Source organism: Drosophila pseudoobscura, chromosome X, assembly GCF_009870125.1.
Source record: "Drosophila pseudoobscura strain MV-25-SWS-2005 chromosome X, UCI_Dpse_MV25, whole genome shotgun sequence".
NCBI lineage: Eukaryota > Metazoa > Arthropoda > Insecta > Diptera > Drosophilidae > Drosophila > Drosophila pseudoobscura.
The window spans coordinates 36,231,041-36,252,774 of record NC_046683.1 but is presented as its reverse complement, the minus strand read 5'-3'; the positions used below and the strand labels follow the sequence as shown (position 1 = coordinate 36,252,774).

General features: G+C 41.9%; 2 protein-coding genes and 1 long non-coding RNA gene across 8 annotated transcripts in view; 2 read left to right on the top strand and 1 right to left on the bottom strand.

Moving 5' to 3' along the window:
* Rhp (GTP-Rho-binding protein rhophilin) overlaps positions 1 to 21,734 on the top strand; it is a 120,393-nt gene that overhangs the window by 72,865 nt on the left and 25,794 nt on the right. The gene's annotated exons all lie outside the window — the stretch shown is intronic.
* On the bottom strand, positions 267 to 3,537 carry a10 (antennal protein 10). 2 transcript variants are annotated; one of them, XM_033384518.1, is made up of 3 exons: positions 3,504 to 3,537; positions 724 to 867; positions 316 to 652 (listed from the first exon to the last, which is right to left on the bottom strand). In XM_033384518.1, exons 1-3 carry the CDS (start codon positions 3,520 to 3,522, stop codon positions 456 to 458), a joined length of 360 nt encoding a protein of 119 aa, XP_033240409.1. In that variant the 5' UTR covers positions 3,523 to 3,537; the 3' UTR covers positions 316 to 455. The 2 variants fall into 2 exon arrangements, with proteins under 2 accessions (XP_001352332.2, XP_033240409.1); XM_001352296.4 differs by lacking the exon at positions 3,504 to 3,537 and having other exon boundaries at positions 267 to 652; positions 724 to 1,234.
* LOC117185034 (uncharacterized) lies at positions 3,684 to 4,311 on the top strand. Its single transcript, XR_004470527.1, has 2 exons — positions 3,684 to 3,763; positions 3,827 to 4,311. It is a non-coding gene; the product is annotated as an uncharacterized lncRNA (long non-coding RNA).

Sequence of the window (21,734 nt, the reverse complement as noted above, 5' to 3'; positions counted from 1 at the left end):
TTTAATTGGATTGAATAGGAGCTTTATGAAGAGTTGAAACAATTATGGAGTATGAAATCAAACGCCCATTGGAATTTCTTCAGTTTATCGTCAACAAAAATGTCTCTCAAAATGTACGGTTGCTAACGGGGAGCAAGGTTTTTTAAAATTGAAGCTAATCAAGATGTACCTGAGATGTAATATTTCGCAAGAGAGGATCACATTTTTTGCTGTCATATCTGCCAAAAGCAAGATTGCTACTCATTTTGACTTACTGAAAAATTCGCTCAGGTCAAAGCACGCAGATTAAGTTTATTGTAATTAATATTTCGAAAACTTGGGTTACAACAAAAATTTCAAAATTTAAAATTAAATTAAAAAAAAAAAAAAAACGAAATGATAAAAAGTACTCCTCGTCTCATTTACGCCGTAATAACGAAGATTTATGGGTCGCCTGTGCAACTGCTCCATAACATTTACAATGACTTGTTGCCGTTGGCCTTCGACTTTAGGTACTTAAAGCGATAGGTACCCTCCGGGTCGTAAATTTTCTCAAGACGCTCCCAGTCGTTAGGTCGATTATCAATAAGATGGCGGGTCACCTTCTCAGCGCCAATTTTTTGCTTTTCTGTACATTTGGTGCAATCAGTCAAAACTGCATCGGGTAAGATATCTTGAATTGTGATCGAAATTGGTGTAAAAAGAAAGAGAAAAACAGTTGGTGAATAAATAAATAATATTTACCCTTTAGCATTTTTGCATCGGGTGTACAGGGGCCGGCACTCTCCAGGCACTTGATATAGTTGTTAAGTAATCGCTCCTGGATCAATATCTCGTCCAAATCTACATTATCAAACTTTTCGTTGTAGACGCCATCTAACCGCGGGGCTAATGTGGTCAGCGGTGGATGCGGAAGTCCATTTATTTGGATGCAAAAAACGCACATTAACGTGACCACCACAGCAGTGCGAAACAAGATAATACCGGTACGCGACATTTTGAAATAAAGAAATTTTTCGGATTCCACTGTCAGTCGAAATAGGCGCAGCTTTTATAGTTTGCCCACCAGTCCCGTCTAGTGAGCGTGTTTATGTCTAATTTTAGTACTATCCAATTGACCGCAAATTAAATGAATTGGATTTTGAACTATTATTTTAATGCAGCAGCTGCACGGAATTTAAGAGGTGCATGCATGCAGTGTGTAAAATTCATAAGAACATTAACCGAAATCTTTGATTCCCTAGTAGGGTAGAATCTTTAATGACAGAAAACATATAAAATATTAGCGAACCCTTCGAACTTCGTCCTACCCAAATTAAACGCTTCTGCCATACAACATCCAACAATGGAGTTCGATCGCTCAGCGCGCTGTATGTTTTACATGTGAGCAATAGATTCGTAATTTCGGGCCATTTCGGATTGCAAGTGAGCTGAGCGCTCATGAATAAATCGGACGCCTGTAATTCCGCACGTACATCATCGCATCATAAGCGTACCCAGGCGCGAGTTTCCAACATAAGTAGCTGGGAGAATGGTCAAACAACCGATGTTGGCGGAGTTTTATTCAGTACCAAATTTGAAATACACTTGTAGCAGTGAGATCTAACAGGAGTAGGGACACAAAATTTGGTTGCTCTAGCTCTAATAGCCTTTGCGATTTCTGGATGCCAAAGATTTTCGTCCTTTGCGGGGGCGAAAAAAGGTGGGGCGAAATTTTGAAATACACTTGTGCAGGTTCGATATCACAGGAGTGTGGATACCGAATTTGGTTGCTCTAGCTCTTATAGTCTCTGAGATCTACGCGCTCACTTTTGGCAATAGGCAAAGCCGATCATGATGCTGACCCGATACTCAAAATGAGTATAGGGGTATATTAGAATTGTGGTGAAAATGGATATGTACAACGTCCAGAAGGAAGCGTTTCCGACCCCATAAAGTATATATATTCTTGATCAGCAGGAATAGCTGAGTCGATTGAGCCCAGTCTGTATGTCCGTCCCTATGAGCGCCTAGTGTTCAGAGACTATAAGAGCTAGAGCAACGACATTTTGTATCCAGACTTTTGTGATATGTCACTGTTACAAGTATATTTCAAAACTTCTCTCCGCCCCCTTCCGACGCTACAAAAGACTAAAATCTGTGGCTTCTACAATTTAAAGATACGAGAAAGCCGAAGACGCAGAGTTGTAGAGAATTACTATATCTTCTAGACTGCAGAATCTTAACCAGATCGTATCATTATTATAGCCAAAATGAAGAAAACAATTTCATTCTCTCTCGCTCTGTCTCTCTCTAACACACACGGTGCATGGTCGGCTTTGCCTATCGCAAAAATTGCGCGCCTAGATCTCAGAGACTATAAGAGCACGCACTCTTTGTCGCTCAATGTAGCCATACTGGGTATAAATGTAGAGTTGCAGTCGCAGCAGTAGCTCACAACGTTCCCCCTCTTTTCTGATCTGATAATGATTTTGTGGTGGTCAAAATGCTTTGTAACAACTCGGCTTGAAACAAATTCACCATTATTATGCTCATGCAAACAATTTTGCAATTGTTCTATCATTTCACGTTCAGTCGCAGTAAAAAATGCTCAGCGCTCATCTAGTTCAATTGCCGAATCAACAACGAAATAGATATAGATCTGAAGGAAATTATTCGTTTGAATGTTTGAAAGCAATTTCGAATGAACAAGACAAGAATTGTTCATTTTGATAATAAGATGCGATAACCTTATAACTCGGATTGTAGCCGGATTGGTCAACAGATTCGGTACCAAATGATTGCATTTAAAAACATCTGTTATATTTTTGTGTATACGGCAGGAAATGTTTTGATTAGATTATATTTCCATAGAGAAAGGAATACAATGGCTCTGGCGGATATGTCGAAACGGGCAATTTCCCTTCAATGCATTGCATTGCAATGCTTTTTTCTTATATACATATGTATGTAAACGGGGTGTGTTGCAAGTACAAGTACAAGTATACAAGTATATGTACAAAATTTGAAAGCTCTAGCATTAATTTCGAGCTCTGTGCTAAAAAAAAATCTGAATTGCTGGCTATAGCATGATGGAGAAGAGGGGTGATGGCGTTATACATATATAATATATTATAATTGCATCATGTTCTGGAACATAGTGCATTGCAGGGCTGACACACGACAGACAATGAACCGATATCAACGCGGCGAAGATTTTTGTGGACGATTGCTGAATCTTGTTCGAAAGCAGCGCCATTTAAGTCTACATTTCCGACTGGTCTTCTTCCAGTAACATTTTGTCGAATTTAAGGTAATTATGCACCGCGAACCTGTGCAATATGGGCACGTCTCCTTTAATTTTCTTCTGCACGTTCCAGCCGTTCGCAATTGATGCTATACTTAAAATGAAGAACTTAATATTTCCATTTTATTACAGAGTCATTCCTGACTCGTTTTGCTATATATCTGAGTTTGGACTGGTAACAAAAAAAATTTCTTGCTAACAAGATGATGCTGATTACTACTCTGCTGATGCTACTCACACTGACGACTATCCACCATCCATTTCGGCGATGGTCCGTAAGGTTTTGCAGTTCCGAATATTTCTCTAGTCCAACATTCATTTTGGATGTTCCGATGGTTTTCAAATGCAGCCCTAAAAAACAATGAATGGCAATAAAAACTAGTTCGCGCCTAGACATATTTCAAATCTTAATTCCAATTTTAAATCCTTGACGACTAAAAAATGAAAAATACGACAGACAAAATACGAAATGGAGAGATCTGAAATTTGGCGTAATAAGTAAACAACTACATATATAGATACATATGTATATATGTCTTTACTTTCTTTTTTTATGATTAGTATTTTGTAGCTATTAAAAAAACAAACAATACACGCAAGTCGAAATGGATGGCATATAATGAAAATCTCTATAAAAATTTGGCATGATAGTACTGCGGATTTGCGGGGGTCCCGAAATAATTCCGTTAACGTCGACCGCGACAGATTCAAGTACGGCTCTAATATTACTTCTGAAACCAAGGCTCCGCACCAATGCGGATTAACTGGTAAATCTTCTGGAGGAAAAATATGCCAATAGCCTCTGGACACTGAGCCCATCCCGGGGGAATGGTGGGATTTTTTGACAGATATGAAATTCCGATTCACACTGGCACCATCCACCATCCGTCAAAAACAGCTGATGGCAATAAAAAGTACATTATATTTGCGCGGAAGATTTATAAATTTTTTGTATTATTTTTAGACCATTATTGTTTAGACCATAATGCAAATTATAAACTTATTTATATTTCTCAGCACTTCCAATAAATCAGTATGGAACTTTTTTTGCGTGTGGAGGCTATCTTTTCCTGCCTCATATCATGTTCTTCTTCCTGTGAAGGTCCGTCTGCTCTTCTAATCGCTCTCTGGCGATCTCTGCTTTGTCGGGGGCCTATGTTGCCAAAAAAGGTGCTGGAGCTACATGATCCGTCCAGATCCAACTCGATAATGTTCGAAAATAACTCATTATTAAAGAATAAATTATGCATAACATAAAGCAATTACAGAGCATACAAATATTTGTTCTATGTTGGCAGTCGTCTGCCATTTATTCGCCACACACTTGCAACTGCAGCCTGGCAGACCCGGCCATGCCGCATTCAATCTCATCGCCAGCCTTGAATGCAAATGCATCCGAGCCATTGGGCATGATTGTTGTTGTTTTTTGTTTATTTTGTCACAATCATTGTTTACGTTTTCGCAGTGATATCATTTTTTAGATGTGAGTGACAATTATTCAGAGTTGTATTTGAAAACCATCGACTAACTATCGCATAGAAACGTGCGGTTTAGGAACATCCAAAATGGATGGTGGACTAACTGGTAAATTTTCGGAACGGCAAAACCTTACTGACCATCCCCGAAATGGATGGTGGATGGTCGCCAGTGTGAATACCCTATAAGTGTGCAGAGCCTATTATTATATGACGCACAAATTTGAGCAAATTGGAAGAAACGTCACTGACAATCCATTTCCTACATTCCCACTTTGACTTTTTTCCACCAAACCTACCTGACGTTAGTAATGGAAAAATGCTCAATACTAGACCTCAGAATTTGCATATTTTTAAAGGATTAAGATAGAAAAATTATGATGACAGAAGTTCGTTTCATGAAAAGTAGATTTGAAAACGATCTGCATATTTTCATAAAATTTATATGCATAATATATGCCAAAATATGCAAAAAATTAAGAAAAAGCGAAGAAAAAGAAAGCAAATTATGCAAAAAATATGCAACAAAATAATCAAATCAAAAAAAATTTAAAAGCGATTTGGAGGTTGTATAGGTATTGAAATTGCAGTAAACAAATACAATTTTTTCTAAATTATTTATTAAGAAGCTCTGACGTTTCTCTCCAAAAATCATTTAGTACGCGGAAAAGCTTCTTTCAACGTCACAGGAAGTAATTGGAGCAAATTTATATTTTACTATATTTTCATTTGTGACTGGTTCGATTCCAGACTATTTATTTTTGAAATGATTTTAAAATCAGGATTTCTTTTCAAAATTGCTTCAAATTTCTTTTTTAAATCCATTCCAAAATCACCAGTTATGTTATAGACTATTGTCTATTTTCAGCTTCCTTGAATAAGTCCATTGACTTTGCTAATGTTATTAGCTTCTCTTTGTCCTTCTCTTTGTAGTGACCAGACGTGTTTTTGTTTTGCGCTCCGCTTCCTTTCCTTTTATTTTGCAAATACAGCCGGTGTTTTTTCAAAATAAACCTCGATTAAAATCCTCATTTAACCTACAGTAGAAAATTTGTCCTATAACGCGATCTATAGTATATATAGTATCTGTATATATAGTATCTGTCCTATATAGTTAAAAATTTGATTTTGAAATTAATTCTGTGCGTTGGTTAATCGTGTGTTTGTGTGTTGCTTTCTGTAAGTACGCTCACGATGAGTTTAGCCCGCTCTTTATCTCGTAGCCTTTGCTTTAGCTATTACTCTCTCATATCATAGTTGATATTTGTTTTTTATAATTTATTCGCTGTGGTCTGCGCCAAAAAATCATGTAATAAGCAGATCACCGACGATCAGCCGATTATCCCCTGCTGGCTCTGCGACAGCGTAGTCCACGCAAAATGCGCTGGATTTTCTGGCCTCGTGAGTGATGCTATAGCCAAACGTAATGGCTTGCATTACAGTTGCGAGGCATGCCGTGCGGTGGAGAAAGAAATGGTAGCTTTTACGAGGCAGACGAGGAGTGGCTTTAAGGAGCTGACAGTTGGTTTTAAAAACCAATACGATCGGCTCCTAGCCATGGAGGCTCAGTTTAGCAGTTTAAAACTGCTGAATGAGTCTCCGAGGCACAAAAAGGTCACTCCGCGGGATCTGCAAGTGCCAACCGTCACTCAGCCGGGCGCCGCCGAAAAACTGACTCCGACCACTCCAAGTGTGCAGCAGTTGATCTCGTTTGCCACTCCAAGGGCAACGACAGCTACTGGCGATGCAGATTCGGTAGCCGAATTCATCGCCTCGGAGAATGTGCAGCCAAGTACGTCTGCAGCGTCCGTGTCCGTAGTGTCCGCAAGCTCACTAGTTGTCCCGTCCATCCCGATCCCACCAGTAAATAGACGTTTCGGACCTCCGGATATTGCCACCACAGGTACTAGACCTGTGGTGCCCAAACCACTGGGTGGAGTCCCACCAAAACGACAAGTTTTTGTCTCACGGCTGGCCTCTGATCTCACATCGAATGATGTAATTACTTTTATTCAAAGCAGAATAAAAAGCCGTGGGTTTAAGGGCTCGCGCACACTATAGCTGAAAGCGGAGCTGAAATCAAAGCTGAAAGCTCAGCTGATCTGAGAGCTTTTCTCAGGCAGAATCAGCTTGCAGGTGCGTACATTGTCGGCTGATCTGATTGCTGAAAGCTGAAAACCACTGCCTCCCTTTGTCTATCTCCTTAAGTGGCATCAATAGATATCATTATAATTATTATTATTATATTGTTAATGAATTATTACTTCACAGCACGTACAGTAGCCAGACGGAAGTTTTCTTGGTTTTATTTTTAAATTACGTGTATTTTAACCATATTTCCGTTGAGTTTTTATTCGTATTACTTTTATTTTACGAATTAATATTACTTTTTTCAATTATTATTTATTTTGTATAATAAGCTGAGCTGATTTCAGCGAGCTTTTTCAGCTTTCAGCTCAGCTCAGTCTGCAATGTGCGCACTTGCACCGGTGCAGTGTGATTGTTTTTTCAGAGCTTATAAATCAGCTATCAGCTCCGCTTTCAGCTACAGTGTGCGCGAGCCCTTAAGGTGGAGAAGTTCAACTTTTCTTATGCCAGGGAGATAGCCACTTTTAAGATAAGCGTCTCCCGAACTCAGTTTGACACCATTTGCTCTGCCAAATTTTGCCAAATTTTGGCCGGAGCATTTGGTGGTGAAGGAGATTAAGGCTAAGAAGAAGAATAGGCCCTCCATATCCCTTCCAAATCTTTGCAGTGTGCCACCCTCAACCCAACTTCCTCTTCCTCAACTTCCCGTCTTGCTTCCACCTTTCCAAAAAACTGACTTCTCTTTTGGTAACCTATCAGAATGTAAGAGGCTTGCGTAATAAGCTCAGCATTCTTTTCCGGGTTAGTGTTGCATTTGCTTCCCACGTTATTGTGTTTACTGAAACCTGGTTAAAGCCGGACATTCTAAGTTCCGAGGTTCGGGCAGGTCGGTACACAACTTTTAAAAAGGACCGTTCGTCTCGACGTGCAGGAGGGGTTATAATTGCAGTGGACTCTTACTTCACGTCAGAACACTTCACAGTCCAAGTTCAACAGGAACTGGAATTCCTGTGTGTAAAACTGATTCTTCCCGCTTTCGCTATATTCATTACATGCTCGTATATCCCACCTTCTTCGGATATTTCAATTTATGAGCAGCGCTTGTCCGCTTTAACCGCTGTTTTTTCCTCGCTATCTGATAAAGATCGTATGATAGTTCTTGGTGACTTCAACTTGCCAGGAACTGTTTGGTCTTCGGTAAACGAGTCTAGTATCCTAGTGCCCATGCCACGACATGACTTTGTTGACGGCTTGCTTGACCTGTCCCCGTCTCAAGTCAATCATGTGAAAAATTCCTTGGGTCGATTGCTTGATCTATGCTTTGTATCGGATCCGGCCATAGTGTTGTTAACCCGAGCCCTTCCGCTCACTATACCTGAAGACGCCTACCACCATACTTTCGAGGTGTCGCTAGATATAGGACCAACTGTATTGGATCGGTCGAGTAGGCTACCTGAACGTGTCCGCTGCTTTCGTAAAGCCGAGTTTGCGAAGCTTAATAACCTCATTAGGGATTTTGATTGGTCCGCTTTGTACTTGTGCACTGATGTCATAAAAGGCACAAACATTTTGTACAATGCTCTTGGCACATTTTTTTATTCTTGTGTCCCGCTTTCTTGTCCGATTAGATCTGGAAAACCCCTTGGTTTACCAAAGAGTTATTCAGTCTAAAAAACTTAAAATCAAGACTATAAAAAATTTCAAGAAGTGGGCTCTCCTACTTCTCACTCTCGTTATGTAATTAATAGCTCGGTCAAACTTTTCAGTTCTTAATGCTCAATGCTATAAGAACTACCTATCTCGTTGCAGGATACGTTTTTCTCAGGACCCTAAACAGTTTTACTGCTTCGTAAACAGTAAGCGTAGAACGTCCGCACACCCATCCTCGCTATCATTTCGTAATACTTCGGCAAATAATGATCAGGCAATTGCCGATCTTTTTGCCCAGTTTTTCCAAACGACCTATTCTGACGAAAGCTACTCTGGTCACCCGTACCCATACGGTTTACCGAAGTCGAACGGCATTTTCAGTCCCTTGTTAAATGAATGATCCTTACTTCATGATCTTCAACTAGTTAAGCCGGTGTTTTCACCGGATCCAGACGGGGTTCCAGGTTGTGTACTCAGGTACTGCGCCGAGGCACTGTGTGGACCTTTGCTTAAACTATTACCCCTGTCCATTGATTCCTCTTGCCTCCCCCCGATCTGAAAGGAATCGTTTATAATTCCTCTCCATAAAAAAGGTACCAAGTCTGATGCAAAAAATTATAGAGGTATAGCAAAGTTATCCGCTATTCCTAAAATGTTTGAGAAGGTTTTAACTCCGCACTTTAAACATCTCTGCAAGTCACTTATATCTCCAACTCAGCATGGATTTATAAGGCGGCGATCAACCACCACCAACTGGTTAGAGTTCACCTCTGTCATTATTAAAGTCTTTCAAGGTAACTTACAGACGGATGTAATTTACACCGCCTTCAGTAAAGGAATGCCCGCCCAACCTCCTGAGATGGATTTCTAGCTATCTTTGTTCCAGGTCTCAAAGAGTCCTCATCAAAAACTCCCTCTCTTTACCAGTAAGGGTTTCTTCGGGAGTACCACAGGGCTGCCATCTAGGCCCCTTACTCTTTACACTCTTTATTAATGACTTTCCTTCGGTATTAACATATTCTCGAGTACTTATGTATGTATGCGGATGATGTTAAACTCTGTGTCCAGTATAAGGACATTTAATTTCATTCTTGCTTGTAATGCGATCTCAATAACTTTCAGTCATGGTGCTGTGCAAACTTGTTACAACTTAATGCAGCGAAATGCAAATTAATGACATTTCGTCGTTCTAGCCCTGTGGAGATAATGTTTTTTATCCCCAATCGGCCGACTAATTATTCCAATTAAATAAAACTCGGCGCAGAAATAAAATTGCGATATGTTCTTTAATGCGTGACATCCAAATTGCAAGTGTGGCTTGCCTGCCCTTTACATTGCCGCTCCGATCGCTAAGCGCAGCTTCGCTCGGCCGACGTCGGTAGGCAGACGCAAAGCGGAGATAGCGAAGAGCGAGCTGGCAGAGAGCGTTTAGCAGGGCAAGCAAGCGCAAAGCTTTAACAAACAAATGAGTGACATAGACATAAGTAACAAACAAAATAAGCGGCTGAGGGCCAAGAATTAGGTGCTATTTGGCAAGCAGCTAATCGGCTGGGTTCTGCTCCGAACAAGCCCCTTGTTGGCTCCCTATACTCTATGTGGCGTTTCTCTTGAGAGAATTACCCTGGTGAATGATCTAGGTGTCGTATTAGACGCAAAGTTAAAGTTTTCCGAACATATTTCTACCATGGTAAATAAGGCCATGGGCGTGCTTGGGTTTATAAAGAGGTGGACAAAAGAATTTTACGACCCCTATATAATAAAGACTACTCTATACTTCGCTAGTTCGTCCGATTTTAGAATACGGCTCCTGTGTATGGTGCCCACAGTACAAAGTACACCAGGACCGTGTAGAATCAGTACAGAAAAACTTTTTACTCTTTGCTCTGCCATCTTACTCTAGTAGACTGCTAATAGTAAACCTCCCATTATTAGTTAATCGTAGAAAAATGGTTGGTGTGATATTTATGCACAACTTGATCATGGGTATCGTAGATAGCCCTGATCTGTTTAGCCTCATAAACTTCACGATTCTTATTACATTCGCTAGAAGCTAAATACTATTATTGTCTCTTCCACCTTGTAGATCGAATTATTCCTTACATGAACCGTTTAGGGTCTTCTGCTCAGATTATAATTCCCTTTACCATATTATATCCACCACTGTTCAAACATGAACATATTATCGTCAATACAATGCCACATTCGGCCCCTTGCAGAATGTTTAAACAAATAGACACCCTCAGTGAAGTGTATCCTCTGCGTAGGTCTAACGATAATTATAGACTACCAAATTGTACCTCCTACCTCATTGTCAAATCACATATAATGCTCTGATTTTAAGAATAAAATTTAGTTTGAATTTACAACTCAACTCGCAAATGTCTAGACTTTTCTTTCAAGGTCTTAACATTTTGGTCCTTCGAGACTCTCCATTGTTTCCCCCCTGTGGTAAGAGCACGGAGTTAAACCAGCTTCCTTGAGACTGAACAAGTGTCTAGTTCACTGACAGCTAAAGGTAGCAAAAAAAAAAAACTTTGATTTCCCTCCTATAGGAAGGAACAGAGTATAAAATAAATTAATGAAACGAAAGCTTCAATTAATAATTTGGAAAAATACGAGCTAAACAGGCTGTATTTTTAATAGATAACTGGGTATATCTATTGTAATCGGAGAATATAAAAAAAAAAAAAAATTAATGAAACGGAAGTTTCAATTAATAATTTTGAAAAATACGAGCTGGACAGGCTGTATTTTAATAGATAACGAAATATATATATCTATTGTAATTGAAAAATAAAAATTTTTCGCGACGGTGGCGTTTTCGAGGCCGGAACATCGAAAGAGAGAAAAAAATAATAATCCGAAACATCGAAAATGCTTAATGGCTAGAATTGAAAAAAAAAGTGGCAAATAACTGTGACTGTGAAAAATAAATATATAAAGGGGTTTGTGTGTGCCACTGTGCCAGCAACAATAACTGCAGAGACAGGAAGATTAGCGACAGAGACTTAAGCAGAGGCAACACCAGCAGCAGCGACAGCGGTATCAGCAGCAGCGACTTCAGAGGCAGCAGTAACAACAACAGCAGAAGCAGAATTCATCAGCTAAGTCTCATATTTCAAATTGTTTTTAAGCCTAATTAAGTAAAAGTAAAAAAAAAAAATTAAACTAAGATGTTGTCGGAACAAATAATTAAGCTATTAGAGGCTCAAGCAGCGATAGCAAGGGAGATTAAAAAGATTGAAGCTGGTCATTTGACCAGCGATGTAATCCAAAGGTTAGGAGACCTTAAAAACAAAGCTACAGGCAATAATTCTGCACTGTTAACATATGGAGTAGTCGATCATGACTACTAGAGAGACAGCAGTACGAAAAAATGATTAAAAATATAGAGCACATACATAAAAAGTATGTAGAGTCAAAAAATAATGAAACATTAACGAAAGGGAATGTAGAAAAAACAATGTTACAATCAGTGGAGACAGGAACTTTGGAAGACATAGAGCCCAAAATTGACAATAGCATAAAAAAAGTATCTGAGGAAATCATCAGAATAGTGGAAAACCTGAGGACATATTTAGAGCAAACCATGCAGAGGTTTGATCAGGCTAAAATGGGAGAGTGTAGAATGAGAAAGGAAAAAATTTAGTTCCTCAGTAAAAGACTGAGCTCAAAAATTGAGGAGTATTATCATAGCTATGAAACAAACGACAGCTTCGACAATCAGATCGGAGATTTGGAATTTGATATTCAAAGCATGTTGAGCAACCTAGAAGTTAGGATGCAAACCATAGCTGAAGAAAACAGCATGGATACTATAGGGGCAACGGTAAAAAAAGAAGATATCGATTTGCCTGATCTTACGAAAGTGGAAGTACCCACATTCTCGGGCGAAGAAAAAGAGTGGGACGGCTTTTCACAAATATTTTGTGAATTAATATATAACAGAGATAGTCTGAGTATATCTCTAAAATTCAATTATTTGAAAATCGCGATAAAGGGTGAGGCACGGAGTATGGTAGCTCACCTTTTAACTGGGCCGCTGGAGAATTATAATGCCGCTTGGGAATTGCTGACCAAGCGGTATGAAAATAAGCGAACAATTTTTTCGGATCAGCTGAATCGTTTACTAGACTTACCAATGCTAGATCACGATTCAGCAAAACATATTAAATGGTTTTCTGATTTTATAAATGAGTCAATACATTTAATTAAATTAAAGTCACATTTAACAGAAGAAGTTGATGTGATTTTCGCGCACATTGTGTTGAAAAAATTCAACAAAGATACCTTACAATTATATGAAAGTCATAAAAAGGACAAAAGAGATCCAAGCATTGCCAGATGTAATAGAATTTTTAGAACAACGGTACACTTCTCTTTACACGTCGCAGGATAAAGACCGGAAACCGTTGAAAAAAGTAGTGCAATATGGTAAAATAAAAGAAAATTGTCCGTTATGTAAAATGGCAGGACATACCATAATTCACTGCTATAAGTTTAAGGGAATGAGTCCGATAGATAGAGGCCAGTTTATTAAAAAACAGAGCCTTTGCACAAAATGCTGTAGGCATGATATGTATAAGAAATGTTTTTCTGAAATTTTCTGTGGGATTTGTGAAAAACCTCATCATACGATGCTCCATATTTCCTACGAAAAGAGGGAAAATGTTAACACTTGCTTAACAAAAGAACAAGCGTTCTTAGCCACAGCACTTATAAAAGTAAGGGCAAGGAATGGTGGCTATCAAAACCTTAGAGCTCTCATTGATTGTGGGTCGCAATGTACCATAATTTCAGAAGAAGCTCCGCAAATATTAAACTTAGTACGAAAACGAGCGAACACCGAGGTAAGTGGAGTGTCATCTACAGACTCTTGCACTTCAAAGTACAAAGTTACTTTATCGGTAAAAACTCGTGATTATAATAAAGGTCCTCTAAATATTGAAGCAATTATTCTTCCGAAACTGATGAAAGCTTTACCATTAAAGTCTTTCAATATTGATAAAACTAAGTGGCAAGATTATGTGTTGGCAGACCCTAACTTTAACAAACCAAGTAGGGTAGATGTAATAATTGGGATAGATTTGTATACCCATATTTTAAAAGACGGAGTAGTAAAAATAGACGGACTACTTGGACAAAATACAGAATTCGGATGGATTATATCCGGTTGCACCAAATCAAAAGGTGATAAATTTATTGTGGCGACAACAATTGAAGTTGGGGACTTAGAGCGGTTCTGGGAATTGGAAAGTGAAAAGAATGACGTAGAAGAAGATGTGTGCGAGGAGCATTTCTTGGAAACAACAAGAAGAGATAGGTAGAGAGAATGGTAGGTATGTGGTTAAAATACCATTTAAAAAAGAAACGGATCTAGGAGATTCAAAACACCAAGCTATAGCGCGATTTTATAGTTTAGAAAGAAAGCTCAGCAATAATAAAACATTAAAAGAAAATTATCTAAAGTTCATGCATGAATATAAAAACTTAGGACATATGGTAGAGTCCAAAGAAGATGGGAAATATTATTTACCCCATCAAGGAGTCATAAGAGATTCCAGTCTAACGACAAAGCTGAGGGTGGTTTTCGATGCTTCAGCAAAAACCACAAACAATAAAAGTTTAAATGATATCATGTGGGTTGGACCAAGGGTCCAAAAAGATATCTTCGATTTTATGTTGAAATGGCGTAAATGGCCATTTTTAATATCTGCGGACATTGAAAAAATGTACCGGCAAATTAATGTTGATAAAGACGATCAACAATATTTGCATATAATTTGGAGAGATAACCCAAAAGAAAAGTTAAAAGATTATAAACTTACAACCGTTACGTACGGTACAGCTTCAGCACCCTACTTAGCAACCAGGGTGCTTGTTGCAATAGCAAATAATTGCAAAAATCAAGCAATTAGGGAAATCATAAAGAATGATTTTTATATGAACGACCTGATGACAGCTGCCTACACGATACTGGATGCTAAAAAGCATGTAAAGGAAGTTACCCGGGAGTTTAATAAGGTTGGGTTTAACTTAAGAAAGTGGATAACAAATATCCCAGAAATTATAGAAGGCATTAGAGATGACCAAGAAAATAAAGTATTAACCATTAAGGAGAATGAATCCGTCAAAACATTAGGACTACAATGGGAACCGGTTAAAGACGAGTTTAGGTTCAGTTTCCACTATGAACCAATTAAGAACGAGGGGGAACGTTGTGAGTTGCTGCGGACAACGCAACTCTACAGTTATACCCGATACTAAGTCAGTATGGCTCTCCTCCGGCAGACGCCGCTAATATTAAGCGACACGACAAAGAGTGCGTGCGAGAGAGACAGAAAATCAGTCTGAGCGTGACGTCGGGCGCTGCGTAGCCAATGCAAATTGATTTGTTACTTTTGGCTATAAAAATGATCTGATCTGATCCAGATTCAGCAATCTGATAGATATGGTTGTTATCTATGATTCTGCATTTTTAGTTTTCTCGCATCTGCAATATTGTGGATGCAACAGATTTTCGTCCTTTGTGTGGGCGGAAGGGGGTGGGGCGAAATTTTGATACAAACGTTTTATAGTGAGATCTAACAGAAGTGCGGATACTAAATTTGGTTACTCTAGCTTTAATAGTCTCTGAGATCTAGGCGCTAATGTTTTACTCGAAGCAAAGCCGCCTATGCTACCTGTGTGTTAGAGAGAGACAGGGCGAGAAAAAATTAAATTGTTTTCGTGATGCTGGCTATAATAATAATACGATCCAATTCAGATTCTGCAATCTAAAAAATATAGTCATCTTCTACGATTCTGCGTTTTTTGTTTTCTCGTATCCTCGAAATTGTTGATGCCACAGATTTTCGCACTTTGTGGGGGCGGAAGTGGGCGGGGCAAAGTTTTGAAATATTTTTGTAGCAGTGACAATTCACAAAAGTCTGGATCCAAAGCATCGTTGCTCTAGCTCTTATAGTCTTTGAGCACTATGCGCTGAAGGGGACGGACAGACGGACGGACGGACAGACGGACAGACGGACGGACGGACAGACGGACAGACAGACATGGCTCAATCGACTCGGCTATTGATGCTAATCAAGAATGGGGTCGGAAACGATTCCTTCTGGACGTTACACACATCCACTTTTACCACAAATCATTTTGAGTATCGGGTATAATTATGGGAAATCTGCCGAAACACAGAGCTACAATGTCGCACCCGTTTACAAATACAGGTGTAGACTTCGCCGGGCCTTACCATATCCGATGCTCTAAAAACCGGGGGCAGAAATCCTATAAGGGATATATTGCCGTATTCGTATGCATGGCGACAAAAGCTATTCATTTGGAAGTAGTCAGCGATCTTACTTCAGATGCATTTCTAGCTGCACTTAGAAGATTTTTTTCAAGAAGAGGAAAATGTGCAAAAATTTTTTCCGATAATGGAACTAACTTTGTGGGAGCTTCGCGCAAATTAGACGAGGAATACCAAAAAGCCCTCAAAGACAACATAAAAGTGGTTCCAATATTAGAAAGAGAACAGATCGAGTCGCATTTTATTCCCCCGGCAGGACCTCACTTCGGAGGTATTTGGGAAGCTGGGGTAAAATCAGTGAAATATCACTTAAAAAGGGTAATTGGGGACAATAATTTAACCTATGAGGAAATGGAAACTCTATTATGTCAAATTGAAGCGGTACTAAATTCATGCCCTTTGTATACAGCTACAAATGATATTGACGATCTGGATGTATTAACACAAACATAAAAGTTGAAACCTGTCACCCAGCTAGATGGCCCTTGAGAAAAATAGAAGAAATACATAAAGGTAGGGACGATAGAGTCAGAGTAGTAACTATAAAACATCAAGACGGGTTGATAAAACGACCTATAACTAAAATTTGTCCATTAGCTGGAATTGAGTCAGAAGAGCAAGACTCAGGAATGACTCCAAAAGAGACCAGAAGTACTCGTAGTAGTAAAAGGTAATTCAAATTGCGTGTATAGGAAGATAGCAGAGACATGATCATTTTGGGTCAAATTATAGAGGCAGGCTCTTCAAAGTTCCAGTAAACACTAATGCTAGAATTCAAGGTAGTAACTCAAATCAAGAACTAATTGATCTTCCGCAACAAGGAATTTTAACAATAATAAATGGTTGTACTGTGCGAACCGATGATAAAATACTAGTACCTCATCACAGAAAGCTACGAGCCAATTTCATCCTTTTATATAAGTAATATAAGCAAAATACCAAAAATTGTTTGGAATCCATTAACAGTACCATTAATTAACTATACAGAAGAAATGGATAAGTTAAGAAACGACATAAAATTGTTAAAAGAAGGTCAGCATGACTTAAAAGGACTTAAGTTCTTTAGGTTAGGTTAGGTTAGGTAGAGACGGCCGCCAAGCTCGCTCGGAGCCCAGCACACATAGACCGGTTTCGGCCCGTTGTGATACCGCTTGGGATCATTCCCTCCCTGCAGATGAGACTTCATGTCAACAGTTCTCCCATCCAGATGCCCTTATAAAGTTGACGATCTTTCTGGGACATAGCGTGGAACGTATGACTGCGCTGCACCCTTCCCTGCCTAGTTTGCAGAGCTCTGAGGTGCGCTTCTTATCTATGGTCGGCCATGTTTGCCGAGCTGTGCGACAACGTGGCCCTATTTGCCACTTGTTGTCTATCAGTCGCGTGTACTGCTCTTTTATGATGAGCTTGCAGGTGGCCATAGGCATACAAATATCCTCCTTATCTTGGAGAAGGTGGGTTGTAGTGCCAGATCTGGCCAGCTCGTCCGCTATGCAGTTGCCCTCGATATCCCGGTGACCCGGGACCCATATAAGGCTGATAGCAAATTGCTGAGCCATCTCGGGAAGAGATCTGCGGCACTTCGCCACAGTAGCCGAGTTCGAGGAGATCGCGTTAAGTGATCTGATCGCAGCTTGGCTGTCGCGGTAGATGTTTAGATTGGTTGCCGTGGTGGTAACCGTATGAAGGCAGTACAGAGCCTCCCTGATTGCTGTAACTTCCGCTTGGAAGACGCTACAGTGATCCGGAAGCCTGAAAGATTGCCTTATGTTAAGTTGTTCAGAGTAGATTCCTCCTCCAACCCTGCCGTCCAGTTTTGAGCCATCCGTGAAGATGCTTATGGCCCCGTCTGGGCCGGGGGGTCCCTCGAGCCAATCGTCTCTATGAGGGATGATTATGCTGAATGGAGTCTCCGTGTGCTCCATTGGAACTTGATAGTCCGTTCTTGCTGGGACCTTGTTGTTTTTGTTTAGTATAGATGAGTGACCTATGTTCTGGGGTACCCATTGTTCAGAGTCCCTAAGACGTATTGCTGCCATTTCTGCCCGCTCCTTTCCTGCAAAGTCAAGGCTCTGAAGGCATAACATGGCGTTTAGCGCATCATTTGGTGTAGTTCGAAGAGCTCCACTGATGCAGAGGGCGGCTGTTCGCTGAACCTTGCCCAGCTGATTGGTTATTGTCCTTTTCGCTAGGGCAGGCCACCAGACAGTAACTCCGTAGAGTATTATAGGTCTGACTATTGCCAGATATATCCATCGGACTATGCTTGGGTTCATGCCCCACTTTAGGCCGATAGCTTTTTTGCAAGTATAGAGTGCTGTCGTTGCCTTCCTCACTCTATCCTTGACATTCAGGTTCCAGCTAAGCTTTTTGTCAATTACCAACCCTAAGTAACTGGCACTGTCGCTGAAGGAGAGCCTGTATCCGTTTAGTGTTGGGGGGTTAGGGGCGGGACCTTGTATTTTTTTGTGAATAACACGAGTTCCGTTTTCGAGGGATTTAGTCCCAATCCGCGCGATTCTGTCCATTGGGACAATCGAGCAAGCTTTGCGGTCATTAGGTCGCATAGTGTTTGGGGGTATTTCCCCGCAAAGATAATTGCAACGCCGTCCGCGTATGCCACTACTTTACAGCCCCCCTCTTCCAGGTCGCAAAGAATCTTATTGACTGCAATGTTCCATAGAAGAGGAGACAGAACTCCCCCTTGCGGGGTTCCTCTGTTGACATACCTTGACTGGGTGGACGATCCCATCGATGATGTCACCGTCCTGCGTATGAGCAATTGATCAATGAGCATCACCAAGTGACGGTCCACCCCCAGGTCAGTCAGGGCTTCTGTAATGGCGCCCGGTGTGACGTTGTTGAAGGCTCCCTCGATATCGAGAAAAGCTATTAGTGAGTATTCTTTGAGATGCAGGGATTTTTCTACACTCAAGATCACTTCGTGAAGTGCCGTTTCCGTGGATTTTCCTTTCCGGAAGGCATGCTGCGCACTTGAGTACAGCTGGGGACTTATGGTAGTCCGTAATTGTAACCCGATAAGTCTCTCAAAGGTTTTGAGTAGGAAAGACGATAAACTGATTGGTCTAAAGACTTTCGGGGTTGAGTGTGAGGCTTTGCCTGCTTTAGGGATGAAAACTATCCTAGCCTTAAGCCACGCTTGCGGTATTGTACATACCGCCAGTATCTTCCTGAAGATACTATGTAGCCAGTTGATGGCCGTCTCCCCGGGCCTGGCGATTTAAACGGGTTGAAGCTGTTAACTGCCCAACTTATGTTCCGTTTTGTAAGGATATGGTCCATCGATTCTACCGATCCCTCTCTTGGGAGGTGTGACGGCTCGGTGGATGTGCATCCGGGGAAGTGCGTGTCGAGCAGAATGTGCAGGGACTCCTCACTAGAGTTGGTCCACGTGCCATCATTCTTTTTGAGGTACCCTACCGAGGGGGTGGTTTTTGAGAGAACTTTCCAGAGTCTTGAGGCCTCCGAGGTTTCCTCGATTTCGGAGCAAAATTTTTGCTAGGAGGCTCTTTTAGCCTTCCTCGTTTCCTTTTTTTATAGTGCTAGACTGGTTTTATAGTCTGCCCAGTGAGTATCCTCCTTAGTTCTTGTGGCTCTATTGAATAGAGTCCTGCAAGTTCTACGAAGGGTGTCAAGTTGCTTAGACCACCAGGGGGGTTTCTTTTTCCCCCTTGGTCTGGTAGAAGGACATGCTGCCTTGAAGGCTTTTTTGCACGCATCCGTAAACCTGTACACAAGACGGTTTAGGTTGTCTTCAGTGTTCGGGCAATTAGGGGCGTTAGGAGGGAGGAGCTCCTCCAGCGTTGTGCTATATTTTTCCCAGTTGGCTTTTCTGGGGTTGATATAGTCGGTTGGTTTGGGAATATCGAATGATAATATCGTCTCGATATACCTGTGGTCCGAGAAGGAGTGGTCTCCTAGGACTCTCCAGCTCTTGATTGTGTCCAGCAGTTTGCTTGACGCTAGCGTGAGGTCAATGACCTCCTGCCGATTTTTAATTATAAATGTGGGGTCGTTACTCCGATTGCATATGAGGATGAAGCTGAACAGTGACTCACCCCTTACATTCGTGTCCGTACTCCCCCATTGGGTGTGGTGGGCGTTGGCATCGCAACCTATAAGTAGGTCTTTGTCCGTACTTTCGCGGTCGCTAGCTATTTGGCGAACAAGGTCGTTCGGAGGATCATCCTCCTCGTGGGCCATATAGGACGCCACCAGCCTGAGATGATGCCCTTTTAGTTCTAGGCTTGCCGCCGTGTTATCTCCATCGCTATAATTGTGGAGCAGAAAGATATTTAGGTGCTTTCTAGCAAGTATGCAGGTACGGATTTTACCTTCATTTTGGGATACAATGATCTTGTATTCCCTCGTCCCCAATCCACAGACCTTGCCTCCTACCACCCAAGGCTCCTGGATCAGGACTACGTCGGCTCCGCTTGTGTCTAGGCGGAGTATGAGAGCAGCCGATGCTGCTTTACAGTGGTGGAGATTTATTTGAAGGATCCTTAGGACCATCTTCAAGATTCTCCACCACAGTGATGTCCGCGTCCGAGTCATCTGAGACTCTCTCTCGGCACATTAACTCGAAGTCGAGCATCAGTTCTGTCTCTGAGGAGAAGCCTTCCTGGTCTGGCTCCAGCTCGTCGTCAGGCGCTTCGATCTCCGCAGCGACATCCTGCACGTCTGGGTTGACGACAGGAAGCGCCGCGGCCGCCGCGTCCGATTTGTACACCTTGATGGTGACCGAGCTGAAGCCGAAGTTTAGCTCTCCTTTTGCTGCCTCTATCGGGGCCAGCGACTCTTTATTGAGAACGAGAACTGCCTGGTTAGTCACAAGGGCCGACTAGGGTCGAGGGTCGTCTCAACTTTGGCTACCTTCCAATCTGAGGTTGGTAGTCCTGGGTTGCATCTCTGCAACATCTTGAGGATGCGTTCTGGCTCCTTAAAGGTAGCCGGCACCCAAATTCTGGCCCTCGGTCTGCTGGGCACCTTGCTCCAGTCGACTGCGACGAGTTTCGCCCCAGCATAAACCTCGCCGACCTGCGCTACCGCCGCTTTATAAAGCTTCACAGAGGGCTCGTCTTCGCAGGCAATTATCTTAACATTGCCCTGGAACCACCCCATGTCCTTGCAGACTGGCGGAGGTCCAGGGTCTTTGTCGAGGAGTTCGAAGCAGCGGTCGGCCAGTGCCGCTTCCACCCACTTCCACTGACTCCTTGGGATTCTCCCCTCTGCGCTGCCTTTGTCGAGGACACCAATTAGCGTCCTCTCCTTGGCAATCTGCGCAAAGGAGACATTTGGCAGCACTCTGGAGCGCTTTGCTACCGGTCCTGGTGTCTCCTGCGAGCGCTGCCTCTTGGCTTGGGGAGCAACCTTTTTCTGTTCTAAGGTGAACTCCGGAAGTACGGCCGAAGCCCATTCCACCTTCTTCAGCCAGTCGGCTGATGGGCTGGCTTCACTGCTGGCGTGTTGCCGACGGAGTATGTGCCCTGCACTCCTCTTTTCGGCATATGTGTATCGTCTGGCTTGGGCGCTTGTCGACGGCAAGTCAACCCCCTCCGCTTTACCAGAAGGTCGGGCAGCCGCAATATTGCTTAGCTTTCCTTCCAAGGTGTCAGCTTCGGGAGTTACCTTGCCACCCACACCGGATTCGGGACGGGACCCCCTCGGGTTCGCACAGGCACCTTCCACCTTGTAGGTATTCCCTACTATAGAGCCGGTTGGTCCAGGCCTTTGGGCCGCTGCCTTTCCGAGCTTGGGATTGCTCCCAGTTGGCATTTGGGGAGCGCCGCACTCATTTGTTTTTTTTGTTGGTTTTTTGGTTTTTGTTGTTATACATCTTGTTCCCCCGAGATGCAGAGAAAGGTCAGCCCGGGCAGAGATCCACGTTGCCCGGGTAAGGCATCATTAGAACAGGGGGCTGCCAAGTCCC

Bases quoted from the DNA above. Each gene is read 5' to 3' on its own strand.
- a10 (XM_001352296.4), bottom strand. From the start codon at position 976: ATGTCGCGTACCGGTATTATCTTGTTTCGCACTGCTGTGGTGGTCACG. The intron at 653-723 runs GTAAATATTATT...TCACAATTCAAG, and splicing joins CGATGCAAAAATGCTAAAGG to ATATCTTACCCGATGCAGTT.